At 27.2% G+C, this 19,254-nt stretch overlaps 3 protein-coding genes across 3 annotated transcripts in view; all 3 read right to left on the reverse strand.

The window, feature by feature from the left end:
* Positions 1 to 678: 678 nt before the first annotated feature.
* LOC136079263 (uncharacterized) lies at positions 679 to 1,857 on the reverse strand. Its single transcript, XM_065794989.1, has one exon. It carries the CDS (start codon positions 1,855 to 1,857, stop codon positions 679 to 681), a length of 1,179 nt encoding a protein of 392 aa, XP_065651061.1.
* A 2,762-nt stretch (positions 1,858 to 4,619) lies between these two features.
* LOC101235868 (WD repeat-containing protein 87) lies at positions 4,620 to 10,481 on the reverse strand. The gene is made up of 3 exons (XM_065795725.1): positions 10,372 to 10,481; positions 6,727 to 7,896; positions 4,620 to 5,253 (listed from the first exon to the last, which is right to left on the reverse strand). The coding sequence occupies exons 1-3, from the start codon at positions 10,413 to 10,415 to the stop codon at positions 5,148 to 5,150; spliced, it is 1,320 nt and encodes a 439-aa protein (XP_065651797.1). The 5' UTR covers positions 10,416 to 10,481; the 3' UTR covers positions 4,620 to 5,147.
* Positions 10,482 to 10,863: 382 nt separating this feature from the next.
* LOC100199971 (DNA annealing helicase and endonuclease ZRANB3) overlaps positions 10,864 to 19,254 on the reverse strand; it is a 29,696-nt gene continuing 21,305 nt past the window's right edge. Inside the window, exons 19-23 of the mRNA XM_065795724.1 lie at positions 18,960 to 19,035; positions 16,557 to 16,711; positions 16,345 to 16,470; positions 11,218 to 11,433; positions 10,864 to 11,118 (exon numbers count right to left, since the gene is read on the reverse strand). Of these exons, the coding sequence (XP_065651796.1) occupies positions 10,921 to 11,118; positions 11,218 to 11,433; positions 16,345 to 16,470; positions 16,557 to 16,711; positions 18,960 to 19,035 (771 nt within the window). The 3' untranslated portion in view covers positions 10,864 to 10,920. The remainder of the gene's footprint in view (positions 11,119 to 11,217; positions 11,434 to 16,344; positions 16,471 to 16,556; positions 16,712 to 18,959; positions 19,036 to 19,254) is intronic.

Below are 19,254 nucleotides of genomic sequence, written 5' to 3' on the forward strand. Positions count from 1 at the left end.
ATTGTTTTGCTTTTAAAAAAATTTACCATTCCCGTTATAATTTTTATTATTCAATATTTTGTAATTACGTCAGAACGAAACAAGATCATCAAAAATTTATTACATCCTCGTCATTTATAAACATTTTACAACGTTCTTGTTTTACAATTTTTATCAATAAAATTTAAATTAAAAAAAAATTAATAACGACAGGAGCAAGTAGAAGACAGAAGTCTTGTCATCAAGCCCCTATAGTAAACGTAAAAAATTTTTTACAAATTTCTCATTATATAAATTTACAGATACTCGTTATATAAAACAAGTTAATACATAATTACAACAAGAATACAACAAATTGCAAAAATTAAATAAATACATACAGTAAGAAATAACAAGATTTTTTTTCACTTAAAAATACAAAAATATGTTTGTGTCTGTTAATTCAAGTAAATACTGTTTAACTATATTTTTAAAACAATTTACTGAAGTTATACTTTTCATATTTTCATTAAGAACTATGTTCCACAGACTAGGTCCTCTATATGAAATTGAGTAATCAGATGTTTCAAGAGTTGACTTAGGTAAATTAAAATTATGGATAGAGTACCTCGTTGAGTATTTATGATTAATTTTTAGAAATCGGTTATTAAAGGATTTTGGAAGCAAGTCATTTTGATATTTAAACATGAATAACAAGTTTTAAAACACGTATAACTCATAGACATTAAGAGCTTTAATTTCCCGGAGTAATGGCTTAGAGTGGGTGTATTTATGCACACTACATATAATTCTACTGGCTTGTTTTTGCTTAATATATATATTTTTTAATGCTGAAGGGCAAGTACTTGCCCAAGCAATATTACAATAGCTTATGTAGCTATGGATAAAAGAGTAATATAAATCTAATAAACATTTTTTACTCAGTAGATGTTTTGTTTTATGCATTACGCCTATTGTTTTAGAAATTTTGTTTTCAACTAGCGTAATATGATTTTTCCAATTGAGATGTTCATCAAATATTATTCCTAAGATTTTAAGTGATGAAACTCTGTTTGCTATATTGTTATTTATTATTAGCTGAGGAAGTTGCAGAGGCAAGTTATCGGATTTAGATTGGTGATGAAATAAAATGTACTTAGTTTTACTGATATTCAAAGAGAGTTTGTTTGATTTAAATAAGTCATTAAGGTTTTCCAGCTCACGATTTACTGTAAAGAAAATTGTTTTTATATTGGAATAGGTATAAAAAAGATTAGTGTCATTAGCAAAACGAACAGAGTTAAGCATGTTTGAAGATAGGTAAATATCATTTACGTAAATCAGAAATAGTAGGCGTCCAAGAAAAGTGCCTTGAGGAACTCCAAAGCTTATTGTTTGTAACTTTGTACATGTTGAATCATAAGAAACTCCTCGTTTTCCATTTTTAAGGTAATTTTGCAGCAATTTAAAGTTGCTATTTATTACTCCATATGTTTCTAGTTTGTACAAGAGAATTTTATGATCAACAGTGTTAAAAGCTTTTGACAAGTCGATGAACAAGCCGAGAGTATAACTTTTTTTAGCAAACCCATCCAGAATTTGACTGGCTAAATCAGTTACTGCATGATGACAAGAAAGGATAGATATAGGTCTGTAGTTAGATGGTATAGAATCGTTGCCATTTTTGTATACAGGGACTACTCTTGTTACTGTTAATTGACAAGGAAAAATACCAGTTGTTATTGAAAGATTGAAGATAAACAAAAGAGGTAATTTAATAACACCAAAAACAGCTTTTAGAACATTAACATTAATATCATCAAACCCGGCACTTTTATTTATTTTAACCACATTAAAGGATGCCTGAAGTTCATTTAGAGACAGTTCCGACTCATCCATGTTTTGTTTTCAGGAGTGATATCTGATGCTAATTTTTTCCTACCTTTATAAAAATTTGTTGAAATTTTCAGCTATTTCTTTCTTATCAAATATTTGTTTGTTCAAGTTTAGCTTTAATCTATTTGGAATAGTGGTGTTTTTATGTAATTGTTTTTACCCTGTAACTTCTTTAATTACTTCCCATGTCTTTTTATTATTTCCTATTGAATGTTCTAAGAGGTTAAAATAATAATTTTTTTTTATTTGCTTTTTTATTCTTTCAAAACAATTTTTATACTTTTTGTATTTAATTTCATTGTTATAAGTTTTACTTTTTAAAAAGTTTTCATACATATTTAGTTTTTTTCTGAATGATTTTCTAAGACTATTTGTCATCCACGGATGATTAAAGTTTTTGGAATTAGTTGTTTTTTTAATTTTTAGAAAGGATCTTTCGTATTGTTTAGAAAACAACCGCAAAAATAAGTTGTATGCATCATTAGCATCGTTGCACTCAGTTAAAAGATTCCAATCAATTTCTGTTAATTCTCCACATTTTATAATAGATTAGTTGTTTATTTGTCTTAGATATGTTGCAAAAAATTGTTAGATTCAGGAATTAAAGAGTAATTTATAAGAAAATTAGGAAAATGATCGCTGATATCAGTTTTTAATATTCCACTTTTGATTTGGCAAGTCATGGCAATATTAGTGATAATGTTATCAATAATTGAAGAAGTATTGCGTGTTACGCGCGTTGGTTTGTTAATTACAGGTTCTGAAGTTGAGTATTTACAAACCGTTTAGTGTAGGAATCATTATTTATTTTTTGAATACCTATTTTAAAATCACCAATTTAGTAAACATGTTTTTTAATGACTTTTGGCGAAATATTTTTTAAGTGACTTTCGAATGCATCAAAATTATCATTCGGCGGTCTGGTCATTAGGTGGTCTGGTCATTAGGTGGTCTGTAAAGAGAAGTTATAAAAATATTTTTGGTTTTCTAATTAAGAATTTCAATTGTTAACGACTCACAATTAGCGTCATTGACACAGAGGTTTTGTAATTTTCTAAAAGTAAAAGAATTAAGAATAAAAATACATACGCCCCCGCCAATGCCATTTTTCCTGGATTGGTGTATTGAATTATAACCTAGTAGAAAAAAATTAGAATTTAACTTATCGCCATTTTGACACCAAGTTTCCGTTAGACAGATTACACTAAAATTGTAGTTTAAGTTTTTTTAAAGTTATTTTAAGGGATTCAAAATTTTTACTCATACTACTGATGTTCAAATTTTATAATGAAAAATTGGATAATGAAGAGTTTAAATAACTTGTGGCATTACTTATATTAAAATAAACAGAATCTATTGAAAAGTAATTAAAATAATTAACGTCAGGGTCAAAGTCATTTGTTAAAAGTATCGTGTTTTCTCTAGTAGATATATCAAAAACATTCAAAATATTATTTTCCGCCGTTTGAAAAAAAATGCATACCTTAAAATTGAGCGTTTTTCTAAAGTTGTTCTCCGCGGAGCTTTATTTTGGTATTTCAAAAGCGAAAGTTTTTTCAAAAATTAGTACCGTTAACTTTTTTAGAGATAGGAAAGATTTATTGTTTTGTTTTTTTATGGTTGAGATAATTACTTTAATCTTAAGTATAGTCCTTGAAGATATAATTTTATTTAACTTTTTTGTGTGATTTTTTTTGTTATTTTGAGTTTTTTTGAGTTCCATTAGAATAGCTAATTTTAAAAAACTGGTTTTCTAAGATGTGATGATTGGGTGTGTTGAAAATAATGCAATTTTTGGTATAAAGATTTTTTTTTTTAATGAACTATTCATTTATATTCTTTAATTATGATAATCTGCAAACATAAATATAAATATTATAATATTTCGGCTGCAAAAAAAAATACACTGTTAACATGCTCAACATACGCAACCAACCAAGATTATTATCTAAGCTTAAATAACAATCTGAAAAAGATATAGCGTTTCATAGCTGCATAATAATAGTAAAAAAAAAGTTAATATTAGCACATAATGTTAAAGTTGATGTGTTAGTATAAATGACTTAGTTCAGAGTTAAAAAAACAACATGTTTTTGATAAATGTTTTGATTGCTAATAATAAAATCAAACTTCTGCATTATACTTAATTATTTTTATCTTAATGATGTATTAAATTAATTGAAAGTTTAGAAAAGCAAAAAAATGTTTTAATTTAATAATTTTTTTCTTGTTTAATTCAGTCTGCAAAGATTAATGGATTGAATCATGGGCCCGCAGTCACGAGGAGGCCCAGAGTTATTTTAAAAAGTTATTGTAAAAAATAATATGCCTCTTAAAATAGTAAAATTGAAAAATTTTTAAATTATCTTGTTTAAATTAGGAATTACTAACCAAATTCCGTTAATATTTTAAAAGTTAAAATTGAAACAATTTTAGAAAATGTAAGTGAAATTCTATTTCCGATTAGTACGCATTACATACCCTGATAATGGTATAAGTTAATGACACAACATAACCCGATAATGGTATAAGTTGGCCTAGGCGAGATGACCTAACAAAAACTTATATAGATTTTTTAAAACCAAATATGAATTTTTAGATAGTCTAGGGTCTTCCCAAACTTTTTCCGTTAAAAAAATAAAACAAAACCTAAAACTCCTAAAAGTAGCTCATCAAAGAAAACTATGTGGGCAATGTGGGATAACGACCAACTCTACACGTATCACGGGTGAACACAGTACTTTTTTATAAATTAAAAGCATTCATTTACAACAAAAATCTTTTCTTAAACTTTTAAGTATTTTACAAATAAAAAGCATGGTGTAAAGATATTTTTTTTATACCATAGTCGTCATCTTTATTGTTGTCAATTACCATATGCTATATAGCGATGTCTTCTTCTAAATACCATATGCTATATAGCGATGTCTTCTTCTAAATACCATATGCTATATAGCGATGTCAAGAATCTTCTAAATTAGCAGTAAACAGGTTTTCCTGAACTTTGTTTATTATTAGGCTTGTGTTCTACGTAAACAGTATTTAAATGCCAGCATTTCATTTAGCAATAAATTAATAAATTATTAAGCTTGTGTTCTACTTAAAAAGTATTAAAACGCTAATCTTTCATTTAAAAATAAATTAATAATTTAGCCAGTGTCTTTTATGCTTTTATTAAACTAATTAAGAAAACGTTTTATGGAAAGCTGTAACAACCTTTCTTGAGATTTATTCAGAAAACTTGTGTTGTTAAAAGTCTTTTTAACAACACAAGTTTTTACCCAAAATTGAAATCATAATCTTCTGTAGGTGCCCAAAACTTTATTGCAGTTTGGACATTTGTGGACAACATCTTTGCATTCGTTTATACAAAAAGGAATAAAGCCACATAGAAAGCCTCTAAAAAAAATCACAAATTTATTAATTTAAAAGATTCAGAAGGACATAATATTTAAAATATTTATGAAGTTAGTAAAAAAGTTTTTGAAGTTATACAAAAAAACTGTTTCCCTTTATTAAGCCCCTCTGATGATTTCAAATATAAATTTTTAAATGAATCCTTTATGCTAAACAATACCAAAAAGATTAATGCTACGTTAAAGTGAAAACCATATCAAAATATATATAATAAAATGTATAACAAATAAAATAGAATATATAAATATATGATACATAATAAACATAATACAACTAAAAAAAAAAAAAAAGTGTAAAATGAAACAACTAAAATATTAAAAATATTTAAAATAAAAGATTTTTAAAGATGTTGATTTTATTATAAAAAATGGTAAAAACAAAGTCCTTCAAGATAAGCAAAATCTGTGCGTCTTTAATCAATTTTGTTCTACAACTGATAGTTAGCCAAACAGGTTTACGGTTTTCCATATATAGAAATTATGTAAAAAAAAAAAAAAACGTTGCTCGTAACATAGTAAAAGCACTTGTTTTTTTTTTTTTTTGGTTAACTTTAAGGTTATTTTTTTCTATACTATCTTTTCATATAGTGTGCCATGAAAATTTTTTAGAGTTATTGAGCCTTTGCTATTAAAGCATTTAAGGTAATCTCTAGAGTACCACAACGTTTTGTTTTGGGTCTTATATTTATTTTTATCGTCCTAACAATCTTATCTCTGAAGCGCCATTAGTCTTGAATAAAAAGGTTTTTAATTTAAGAGTCAAACAGTGATGATCCACTTGGTCATCACTTTTTGATTGCTTCAAATAGGCAGCCGATCTTGAACATGATCTCTCATCTTTGACAGTTTGGGGCTTGCAGTGAACGGTATATTTTCAGTTTAAACAAAAAATTGTTTTTAAAAACGTTGCTTTAAGTTAGTCATTATTGAAACAGTTATAACATTTAATAACAATGAATGTCAACCATTTTACTTAGTTTTCTACTTTACGTCAATTTTGGATGTATTTTACTACTGACTTCCTTTTAAAAAACACTCATATCCATAAAACATCCTGAGGATGGCTACTTCGAGGACTTTATCTCAATTCTCTTACTCCTGATTTTATTATCTCTATAAATTTTCTTGAAACGGAACACTGTATTTGAGATGGGTTTTCTCACAATAGCTTTTTACTTTTAAACAATGATAAAAACGTATTATAAACATATTTTCACTTTAAAACAATGTTAAAAACGCATTATTTTCATATATAAATCTGCTAAAGCAGATTATGTACTTTTGTTTCATACAATTTTTAACTTTTTAATTACACAGTTAATCTCTTTCGTACTCTTTAATCGTTTTCTTAACTTTTTAAGTAACTTCTAACATAAATGCTGCTTCTGCAGATATGTTAGAAGTGAAACTGCATATAGAAAAAAAAAATTATTAAACATTATAAACTTAATCTTACGTTGCTATGCATATAATTCCACTCCACACGCATGTATGGAAACCTGCATGATACTCCAATTTTGTTAAGATACAATAGTTGCAGTATTCGCACAAAGTCATGACCGCTTGTTTTTGAAACTCAGATTCAGTTAGCGAGCTGGGCTGTTCTTCGATTATTTTGCTTTCGCAAAGTAATGATTTTTGTGGATCACAAATTGGGTAGCCGGGCATTTGTGGTGAAGCGTCAGAGATTCTACGTTGTGCATAAGAAAAAAGCTGAGAGAATTTTTCAGGTTCCAAATTTAACACTTGATTTTTTATCGATTGCGGCTCTTGAAGTGAAATTTTTCTTTCCCGTTTGACTAAATCAGTTTTTGATAATCTACGTTGTGCTGTGTTATTTGGAGGTTCGTCGGATTCTACTTTATTATTTGTAACAGATTTTTCAATTATTGGTTGATTACCCTGTTCACTTAAAGATTTTTTTCTGATCGAAGATGTTTTAAAATCCAGTGCTGGTTGGGTGTACCTTCTTTGTTCATTTGATATAATGGGTGCAGCTTTATAGGATTCGCTCATCTTTCTTTTAGAATGCATAACGATTTTAGCATCTTCTAACAACTTACTTTTACTTGTTGTCGAATTGATTACCGGTTTTGTTGTCAAATTTATTGCTGGCTTTATTGTTGAGTTGATTGCCGGCTTTAGTTGACTGTATTCATTTTCAGCTTGACATTTGTCGATTTGAGTTGATTGAATAAAATTTTCTTGTATTGATTTTACTGAATATACGGTACTTTTTTGTTCTTCACACAATAAAGACCTGCTTTGAACAGGTTTTTCAATTTTCCAAGTTTGTAGTACTTTCTCATATTTATTTGTTGTATGCTCTTGTGATGACAATATTTGTCTACAAGGAGTGGATTTCCGATTCTGTATTAACTTCTTTGATTGAACAGTATTGTCTTGTTCTTCATGCAATGCTTGTTGATCTTGGTCTGTTTTTTCTAAATTCTTAGGTTGACAAGTTCTCTTACTGGAATGTTTTTGACCATCTAAAATTAATTTGTCTATATGTGTTGGCCACGAAAGTCTTTTTTTCTCAAGTTCTAGTTTAGAATTTTCGCGGGATGAAGACTCTTCTACGGATGCTAGTTTAGATCTTTGTTTTGTTTGCTCCACCAAAGCTCTTAAAAATAAGTTTTTAAAAGCATTCAAAACTTAATGCTTCCAATAAAAAAATAAATAATCAAGAAATAATATTGCGCAATAATATTATAAGAACGCAAGTAAAAAAAATTAAAAAAAAGCAGTGAATAAAAATTTAACCGAAATTCCTAAAGTTTTTATTCACGTAAAGCTGACCAATTACTGAGTAAAAGCAATTAATTTTTTATTCCCCCAGCCTCTTAGGTATGTTCATGCTTATGATGAAGTGTTTTTCAAAATTTGCGATCTTGATCAGTAACCGCAATAAAAAAAAAAAGAAAAAAAAAGTATTGAAACTTAGGAACAAAAAAAATGTTTCCCTTTTTCTAGTAAAAGATAGTAAAAATATTTTCTTAACAAGTTAAGAAAATATTTTTACTATCTTTTACTAATTTTAGATTCATCACCATTTTTTTACATACTTTAGAATACTTTTATATAGTTATAGATTAATTAAAAACCTGTCGGTGATAGTGGCTGAATTTAATTGGTAGGGGAGAGTGTGTATGAAAGAGCCAGGTTTTGAAGGAGCTAATACCATTCCTAACTTACTGGCATCCGATCCTTATTGTACTTAACTCTTTGTGTGACAACACTGGATACCTGTAACCCACAAAAAATGTACAGTTCTACTAAAATAAATAGCGTCGAAAGGGAGCCCAAAAGATTTTGAAAATGAAAAGTAATTTTTTGGTGGTTTACTTATTTATTTTTAAGATTAAGTGTTATGTTTTATTTAATAAAAGAAACATGCTGCATTCTTATATATATATTTGCCCTTCATTTACACAAAAAGTATTAGATTAAAGCTTTTGTCAAAATTGTTTAATTTAAGGTTATGTATTTAACCAAACAATATTTTGAAAGAGCCGACTGTTAATGCTATGAATAAAAAAGCCTATGCTATGAATAAAAAAGTTTTAATGACTTTTCCTGAAGTGGTAAAACATAGCTCCGTTTGAATTTGAAATAATATTTAATATAATTTTTAGAAGTCAAAGTTCTGAAAAAGTCATTTTTTTTTTTTAAGTTTTTTCACGCCATTTTAAAACTGGCTCTTTCATACACACTCTCCCCTAAGAGCTTTGGATATAAGTGCAAAATAAAGCATAATAAATTTATATTTAGTATAAGATTGTTATAAAAAACATCTTATTAACTTATTGCCTTGGGTAGGAGTTGTAAACATTTTTATTTACAAGCTCCAACCACTTCTATATTTTACGATTACGTATCTAATTGGTATCACAACGCTAATGTCATTTACATCAAAACCTTTGTTACAAGACCTTTTTAAAGTTGAAACCTTGACCATTATTATTATTATTTTTAAGTAAATAATGGTTAAAAATCATATTTAATTCAACTATTGAATTTTATACAACTGTGAAATATTTATGGGCAGCTATTGTGCAGCGGATAGAACGTTAAGACTTAAACATCCTATTTAAATGTTCTTTCGTAGCGCTCTGTGACAAGACTATATGGTCATCTCGACCTTATAGTCTTGTCACAGAGAGACCTTATTTTATTAAGACACATAGAATATATTGTGACACCCTTTTCGTAATTAGTATATTTTTGAATTGCAAAAGGATTTTTAGGATATAATATTTAATTTGTTTTATGAATTGTTTTAATGTGCAAAACCTCTTAAAAATGTTTTCTTGTCTTCTGGTGCCTCCTAAATAGCCCTGAACTGTTATAAGTATGAAAATACAATATCAGTTAAAAAATATATAGGTATTTAATTTTTTTTTTTTAAACCATAAAAATGATTCACAAATTTTATTTTGCTATTGAAGTGTTATTGATCATCTAACAGTTTCGCGACTGCAGAGAAGAGCAATTAGCTAGGAAGTTCGCGCAGCCTTCTTACCGATGCGGCGTAAAAATGAAGTACAAGAAAAATCAACACTAAAAAGCGCATAATAAGGCATAAGATAAAACGCAAACCGAAGGTCCAGTAAAATAAGAACTTTCATTTGTCTTAAGTAATTGAATGTTTCTGGCTAGCTTTTTACCAAATATCGATTAAAATCTCAAAGGCCTAAGTCTCTGTTCTTAATGCTCAATTTTGTATCAACTTTTAGTATTTACTTTTTTTTTCATATATTTAACTTTCCGTCTTTGATTATTGCTTTTAAAATCAATTTCTATTTAAAAAAAACACTTAATTTCAAACTATTAACTTGTTAACTTTTTAACATTGGAACTAAAAAGTTAAGATTCAGCAAGATTAACTCAGCAAATATGTTTTTTATATTTTTTTTTCAGCAAGTATAAATTCTCCAAGATGAAATCTTAGAGAATTTATACTTGGTGAAAAAAAATGTTGCTGTTGTTGATTAGTGTAATTAAACAGTTATATTTTTACAATTTCCTAAAGCATTTAAACTATAACTATTACAACTTTTATAAAAACTGAAATTATAACTGTGATTATAAAACTTACTTTCGAAAATTTGACCCTTGCGGTCTGTGCAAACGTCCCTTCATGATAAAAAAACGAAGAAAGTGTAATAAGAAATGAAGAAATTATTACCCAAAATAAAAGATATAAATACTAAACAAATCAATTCAATTCAAAACAAAGCAATTAATAAGAGAATACAAAATAGAAAATGTAAAATTTAATATTAAAACAAAATCATGAAACAATAAAACCTTTCCTTTTATTATCTTGTTAACTTTTTAAAAATAAAATTATTTGAAATAATTTCATGCACCATTTACGTACATACCATTTTAAATTCAATAATCTGCTTTTATAAAATTTAAGCAATCAAAATAAGAAAAATAATTAAATTAAAATAAAGCAAAGGTGATGTTTATCCTTTACGAAGATTCAAAGTAAGCAAGAAACCTTTTTGATACTATATTTACTGCGCACGCAAAGTAAATAAATAAATACTTAAAACTGTAACAAAAACAAATAAGCAACAGCAATTTTCAAAGTATATTTTTAACTTGTATTTATAATTTAAATTATATTTCAGATTAATTAAATGCAAGGTTTAAAGTACGAACTGATACCAACATTGCTACGTGTTTCCTTATGTGAAGGTTTTACTTTCTTGATTCGAATCATTAAATCCTTCGTTACAACCTTATGGCAAGGAGTGCACAAAGTTCTATAATTTTCTAAGCCACATTCCCCGCCTCCTTCTGCTACGGCAAGAACGTGGTCAGCTTGCCAAAACTAAAACAAAGTTACGCAACACAGCCTTTATTAATTTCCGGAAAAGAAAAAATAAGCAAGTTTAAAAATATTGAATAATTTTGAAATAATACTCGTTACCAGTCCTTCCTTCGGGTGCTTGATCATTTTATTTAAGACGGGTACAGACAGTTTTACAAAACATGTTTTTTCTAAAGCAGCTTTTCGATTAGCAATTGGCATATTAGAAATTTCTAGAAAAACAGTATGCGCATCTATACCGCACATCTGACAGACTCCAAGTTCGACAGCAAAAAGCTGCTCTCGGGCATTCTCATGTTTACTTTTAGACCGTATCTAAAAAAAACGAAGCATAACAGAGAAGCTTGAATAGTTAAACAAAATGATAAATTTTCTTATTCTGAAATTTTAGAATAAAAAAAACCTGAAGCAATTAACTAATAAAATCGTTTCATATAAATAAAATACTTTAAATAAATTTATTAAATTGTTTTTACTATAAATGACACTCTGTCAGAAAGTACTTTCCTAATCAATGTTCTCAAAATTGACTGCTAAGTTAAAACTCAATCAAACCAAGTTAAAACTTAAACATATCCATTAGTATTGCGGTTGCCAACCTGATATCTGAATATCCGTATAATCTGCCTAATTTTGATTACTCGAAAGTTCGGATAATTTTCATGGAGTATCCGACAATACCGATGCTTTTTAATTAAACAATTCTTTCGTGCAAACGGCGGGAAACGATTTAATGGTAATCATAAGATGGAAAGTTCAGTATTATAGTTATTAACTAAAATAATTAACTTTCAAATAACTTCATTATATCTATCCCAAAGTAAAAATTTCTCTTTATTTTGTTAAACTTAAGTTTATTTTTTCTCTATTCTTTGAAACAATCTTTTGTTATTACACTTTGTAATCTTTGCTTACAAAGCATTTGTAGCCTTAAGTTACAAAGCATTTGTAATGAGTGGAATACAAATAATTTTGAAGACGCAAACATTGCGAACTAGAAAAAAAACATTAAAATCATAGATCTCATCGAAGATTTTCAAGAAGTTAAAAAAACCTAAGAAGAATTATAGGAGTGATGTCATCATGTTCAGTCAAAAACATCATTTTACATGGATATGTTAATGAACAAGCGGGCAAGACATGCAGTTGATGTTAGATGTCAAAACTCGGTAGAATTCATTGATGATCAAGCTTAAACGTATCCTTCGAATAGAGGATCCTTTAAATAAAAATTAAAATGAAATAGGACAACAAAAGATTTTAGAGGAGAAAAATCAACTTAAGAAGAACAATTAAATATCTTACTACCAAAAACAAAAATAATCGAAAAGGTATAAGTTAAAAGTAATAAGTTAAAAGGTATAAGAAAAGGTTATAAGTCTATTTACGGAAGCTTAGATTAGTTACAAACAAGTTTAAGTAAAAAAAGCGAATGAATGAACGTTGAAATGAAATCTTTATGAAATTTAGAATCTTTTGAAAAACAGGAAGTATTTCACATTCTGTTTAATTTTTACATTCTAACAAATATTTAATATTTCACATTCTAATAAATATTTAATATTCCACATTCTAATAAATTCTGCCCACTCGGTGTAGTTAAGGCAATTTTAAAATATTATAGCGTCTGTATGACATTGTGTTGACTACGACATATTTACGTTAAATGATCAATACTGTGAATTATGAAAAGGCGAAACAAATTAAAATGATAAATTTTGCAGTATCGTAAAATATAAATGCTTGTAGAGAAAAAACTCATACCAAAGTTTTTTTTGAAAAAGAATCTTCTTAAAATCACAACCACTTGCCCAAATTCGAATAAGATTTTAAATAAATACGTTTTTTAGTTGAAATGAACATAATAGTTTAATAATATGATCTGTTCTGATAGTTTATTGTCATTTTTCCGTAATTGCAAGCTCTTTTCATGGTCGGAATTCTAGTATTTTTTGTGAAATTGATGGAAATATTGTATTTTGATAACTATATATAGTTAATATACGTCAGAACCGATTAGAACTTGGATCTATAGTGGGCTAAGGCACTTTTTCAAAAGATTTTAACTAAGTTCATTTTAACGCCGATGAGCGGAATTGATCTAAAGACCCCAAAATGGCGTTCTTAAGATTCACTATTAGGGGCAGTAAAAAGGTTTTGAAAATTATATATACATAAAAAAAAGTTTCTTAAAATATTAAAAAAACCTAAAGTAAAAAGAATTATAACATCTAAAGCTCTTGGTTGTACATAATACGTTGATCAAATCAATACGTTGATCAAATCAATACGTTGATCAAATCAATACGTTGATCAAATCAATACGTTGATCAAATCATGCTAATTTCAAATAAAAGAATTTGAATAACTTGTAAATCGCCTCAACTACACCGAGCACTCTTCTTGTTTTTTTTTTCAGTTAATCTTTAATATGCAATAGTTGTTGATAGTAGTTTTGTTTATACACAATTTATGTTATTAAAAAAATAAGTGCCTAATATAGGGGAAAGACGCCTATGATTGCATACCGGTCATATTTCCATAGAAATTGGTTTTGGTGAAAAAGTGATTAGACCTACATGACTATACTTACTCGCTGTACATTAGTTTAAAATACATCCCTTGTGCGCAAATATTGCTTTTATAATCAACAAAAATCGATTTTAGGATGTGCTGTTGTAGTCTTATTCCCTTCATATATTTAAGATTATGATTTAATTATTAACTATGAAGAAAGGGAGTTTTTATGCATTTTTTATTCAAGTTTTGTGCATTCAGTGGATTACTTACTTTAATTTGATCTTTTGAACAAGGCAGACACAGCGTGTTTTAATGAAAATGATGACTTCTTCCCATGATGGCATACTGACGAGTTAGGTGTGTTGCAATATTGATGAGTTGGGAAAACCGTTTTATTTTTATAAGAAAAACTTATTTTTAAGTAAAGTAAAAAGAAAGCGATGCTCCAAAAGTTTTTTTTTTGGTCCTAAAAGTACATAAAACGCATCATATATCCTATGCGCATGCGCGAAACTTTAGAATGCTGTGTAGCATAAAATAGTATGTTAGGATGGTTCCGAGTAATTTCTGGCTTTTTTTGAGGGAACACTCTAAGGTTAAATGAAATCATCAAGTTAACCTTGATCCTTTAACTAGCCCCATCCTTCCCTAATCTAAACTTCCTGTCATCAAAATTGAATGCATAGTTGTTTGTTTTTGTTTAATCAAAATTTTTTTTCGCTTAAATTCTTTCATTTTTTTTAAATTTTCAAACTTATTTCAAATTAATTTGCTTAAATTTTCAAACTTTAAATAAAGTTATTTATTCAAAATATGCATGGTTAAAAATGAAATAAATTTGAATAATTTAATTTTTTTTATTGTTTTATGATTTTTCAGTTTATGTAACTAAAATACTCAAACTAAATAAGTTAAATTAAATTCAATCTATCATTTTTATTTCTTTATTTGTTATCTGGATATACAGATATATCCGAAAAATTTGAATTTCGGATATATCTGTATTGAATTCAGAAAAAAAAGTAAAAAAAAAGTTTTAAAAGTAATCGGAATTTAGTTTGATAAATATATAATTTATTTTTTAGTCTTCACCTATATACATTTGATATTTTTGACTACGAAAGTTTTATGGAAACGACATTTTATGTGTCACATTCTGCCCTTTATAAAACAAAATAATATTAGCTTAGATAACTATGCTGAACAATGTGATAAAGGTGTTCATCATAAATTAAAAAAACAACAACAACAACAACTTGGATATAAAATAACCACAGAACACAAAAACTTGGATAGGCTATATAAGAGCCATAGAATACAAAAATTATGGAGGTAAAGTTTAAATAAATTTACAAAAGTGAATTTCAAATTAAAAGATATCATTAATACAATTTGTGTTAATAATGCACTTATATGTTTGTTTTTTTTTATTAGTAAAGTAAACAAATGTAAATAGCTTATTGTTATGAACAAAAATAAAGCTACCATAATGGCTACCATAACTTTATTAACACTTTGAAAAGAAAAAAACAAGCAACTACACATTTAATTTTGAAAAAATAAATATATTAGGCATTTATTTGAGAACATAAATTGTGCATAAACACAACTACTATCAACAACTATTGTATATTATAGATTAACTGAAAAAAAAAATGAAAAAAATAGTGGGCAGAGTGATGACCTGTTCAAATCAATTTCCACTATATAATTTTTCAATGTATTATTGAAGCAATAGAAAAAGCACAAGTACACTTGCTTCAATAACCATTTTACATCAACAATACAATCATTGATTGCTTCAATAACTCAATAATACATCAATAACTTATAACTTAACTTTTAATGATAAGTTTAATGATAATAATTACAAGTTTTGATTGGCTTAAAAAAGAAGCTTAGCAGTGTTTTGATTGGCTTAAAAAAGAAGCTTAGCAGTGTTTTGATTGGCTTAAAAAAGAAGCTTAGCAGTGTTTTTACTTTTTTTTAGTTTTAAAGCAATTAAAAAATCAAGAATGACGTTTACTAAATGATAAAATTTTTTGGAAAAATTAAATGATTTTACTTTATGACTTTAATTGTAGAGTTTTTTACTAGATGTATGGTTTATTACTCCTATTAAATGGCAAGCATAGTATTAAATAAAAACAGATTTTTTGTTTTATATAACTGTTTTATATTTTAAAAAATTTTTTTTAATATATATTTTTTATTCCATTGTGACTTTTATTTATGAAAAAAAGATACTACCACATCAGATGTGTAACTCTGTTGTACCTTGCTTAAAAAAAGATACTACCATATTAGATGTGTAACTCTGTTATATCCTGCTTAAAATAAGATCATCCTATTGAAAAATAAGACCATCCTATTGAATTAAATTTATTTACATGCTTACAAAAAAATTTGCAAAAATTTTATAAAGACTTATAAACTAAAATTATACTAAAATTTTTTTTTAACACGTGTTCCAGCTTGTATTAAGGCGTAAATAATATTATTTAGGGGTAAATTGTAATAAGGGGTAATAAATAGGCCACAGAAGTGCTTTTCAGTGTTTAAAGACTTAATTCCTAAGTTCATATTCATTAAATTTGTAGTTAACTTAAAAAAAAAAATATTTTTTTAAACATCTAATTTGGTAAAACTATAGTTTAAAGAAACAAAAACGAAGAAAATAATGAAAAAAATAAATATATATATGACCTTAAACTCTTGCATGCACGTGTGAGAGCAAAATTGAGCTAGCCATGAACCTGCTGCAATTTGTTCTACTTGCTTCTCACAATAAAGACACAACGCAATACCTTGCTTGTCTACTGCTTGTAAAACCTAACCAAAAATTTTCAAAATCATTACAAGTTTTAAACAAAATATTTTGTCTAGAGGTTTAATGTTATTATGAAAAAATAATATACCCCACAATCAACTTTATAACTTTCTTTTGCAGGAAGATTGTTTTCATTTACAAAAGGATTCTTTTCTTTAACAATAGAATTCTTTTCATTTACAATAGGATTCTTCTTATTTACAATAGATTTCTTTTCTTTTACAATAGATTTCTTGTTTATCCCTACAGATTCATTTGTAAAAAAAAAAGAGAAAAAAGATATCAAAGAGTAAACTGTTTTAAGTGCAGTAGTGGTAGAGCGCTCACCTCATAAGCGAGAAGTTCCGAGTTTGATCCCCACCACATCCCTGGTAGTACTGCGCTCAACTTACTTCTCCTAGCAGCGACATTGTTCTTCAAGGTTTGTGTTTCGGAGTTATAGAGTTGAGAGAGGGCTTTAATCACAAAAAGTAGACTCCTCGGCTATAGTGGCCTTCTTGTCCTTGGGGAGGTGAATAATTAAAAAAAAAAAAAAAATAGAAAGCATATTTTAAAAACTTTTTATTCTTATTTATTAAAACAAAAAATTATTATATAATATGTAATAAGTTATAATTCTAGTATTTCTTTATTAATTCTTATGTATATTATAACTTATTTTATTAGAAAAATTCTATATATTCACACTATATATATAACAATATAATATAATTTTATATATATATATATAATATATATATATATATATATATATATATATATATATATATATATATATATATATATATATATATATATATATTCACACAACTATATGTTCATAGAAAATAATTTCTTTGAAGGAAAAAAACAATATACTCACACAAAATAATTTCTTTGAAACAAAGCAGATAAAGAACTAAAACATTTAAAATTTACCATAACTTTTAAATAATAATTACTGAAAAATAAACCTAGTTTGAAATGAATAAACAGGGGTGAGTGAAACGTCAATTGAAAAATGTGAAAAATCAGAGTATCAAGATTATGTTTAAAATCATTTTCACTGAACACAGAGGAGTATTAAAACAAATCATTTATTTTCACTTAAGGCAGAGGAGCTTTAAAAACTATTTATGTTTAAAATAACCATGCTTTGATGAAATGACAAACTTCAGCTGTTCATATACTTGCTCACAAGTTTGTCACAACGTGCTCTTATCAGGTTTATCCCATACTTTAGACAATTCTTTTTTCAACACCTCTAAATTTCTATAGGTTTTTCTTTGACTTTATATCCTCTACCACTGAAAATATACAAAAATTCATTGGATTCAAGGTTAGGTGATGAGGGTAGCCACATCTCTGGTGTCCAAACATAAGGAATTTATCTTGGAGAAACTTGACAATTTTCTTGGATTGATAGGCTGAATCTATTTAAACAGAACTCTGTTTAAAGACCGATTGCTTTTGCTTGATTGACCAGGCAATTTAGTCTTCTGAGTTGATTTTAACCCTTCTGGGACAAAAACTAGAGGAGTTTTAGATCTTTCAAAGCAAATCCCAGCCTAAACCATAACCTCTACAAGGTGCTGTTTCTTTGGTTTTGTTTCCAACTGAGATGTCCTCTCTGGACTTTCCAACGATCCTGCCATTGTATCAATTAAGTTCTGGCTGAACAGTGAAGAATGTTTCATATAAACCACAGGAATTTTGTGTGGAAATCCAACAAATGTATGCTTGTTTTTTTAATTTTTTTCTTGTTGCTTCACTTAGGAGCTGTCATTTGCTTCTTACTAAACTCTTTAGGCCTAAATCTTTGCATTGATCATCTTGAAGTTCTTGCAAACTTCGAAATTGACCGGTTTGGATTATGCTGCAACTGCATTTACAGGTTTTTTGGTTCTTGCAATTCTTTTTCTGCAAATATTTTCCAAAAACCGTCTCCTTTTTGTTTTTTGAAGATTTGTTAGGAGTTAGTAGATATCTATTTAATTGTCCGTTCATTTTCTTCACAATTTCTGATTTCTTCAGTTCCTTCTTGCACAGATTTTTAATGGTCTCACGTACACAATGAAATGTCGCTGAAAACTCTTGACATTTTTTAAAATAAAAAGTGAAATATCTTCAAATAATCACTTCATAATTGTTGCAATTAACTAGTTTTAAACTCTTTCACACAAAATGTTCATATTCATAATGCAAAAAAGTGAAAAATTCAAATTTGAAAATTTGTCTTGATGTTTTGTACACCTATGTAAATAATTATTGTTTACACTATCACAACCAAAATAACCAACAGGATAGATTACATAATTATTATTATATTTTATTAGGATAGAATAATTGGGAATAACTATGATTATATTTTTGCCTAAACTGACGATTTGTCATCAAACTGAAAATTTAGGTGATTAGGAGGGCAAAAAACTTGATTCATGAAATAGCTTGCCTTTAAAATTTTTTTTTTTGATTTGTCATAATGTACAATAAAATCAATTTAAACAATTACCGCTTGAAAATCGTTTTACTGCAATTACTTTTCCACCAGCATTACCTGCAGTTTTTTCAATTTTGCTTACATTTTTCTAAAATTAAATAACAACAAAATAAGCATTTAAATATTTGATACATATGTATATGTAAAAAATAACAATTTAAAAGCAATAAATAAAAATAATTTAAGAATAAATTAAAAATAGTTTAAAGCAATAAAAACATGAATTGATTATAAAAAATAAGGATTATTAAGAAAACAAAATTTGAACAGATTCTTTTTTAATTTCACTATAAATAGTGAAATAAAA

This window comes from Hydra vulgaris, chromosome 04, assembly GCF_038396675.1.
Source record: "Hydra vulgaris chromosome 04, alternate assembly HydraT2T_AEP".
In the NCBI taxonomy this organism is placed as follows: domain Eukaryota; kingdom Metazoa; phylum Cnidaria; class Hydrozoa; order Anthoathecata; family Hydridae; genus Hydra; species Hydra vulgaris.

Excerpts from the sequence above, each read along its gene's own strand:
- LOC101235868 (XM_065795725.1), bottom strand. The coding sequence starts at position 10,415 with ATGAAGGGACGTTTGCACAGACCGCAAGGGTCAAATTTTCGAAA. Across the intron at positions 7,897-10,371 it reads CAAGGGTCAAATTTTCGAAA|AGCTTTGGTGGAGCAAACAA; the intron begins GTAAGTTTTATA and ends CTTATTTTTAAG. Across the intron at positions 5,254-6,726 it reads GGAATTATATGCATAGCAAC|AGGCTTTCTATGTGGCTTTA; the intron begins GTAAGATTAAGT and ends GATTTTTTTTAG.
- LOC136079263 (XM_065794989.1), bottom strand. The coding sequence starts at position 1,857 with ATGGATGAGTCGGAACTGTCTCTAAATGAACTTCAGGCATCCTTTAAT.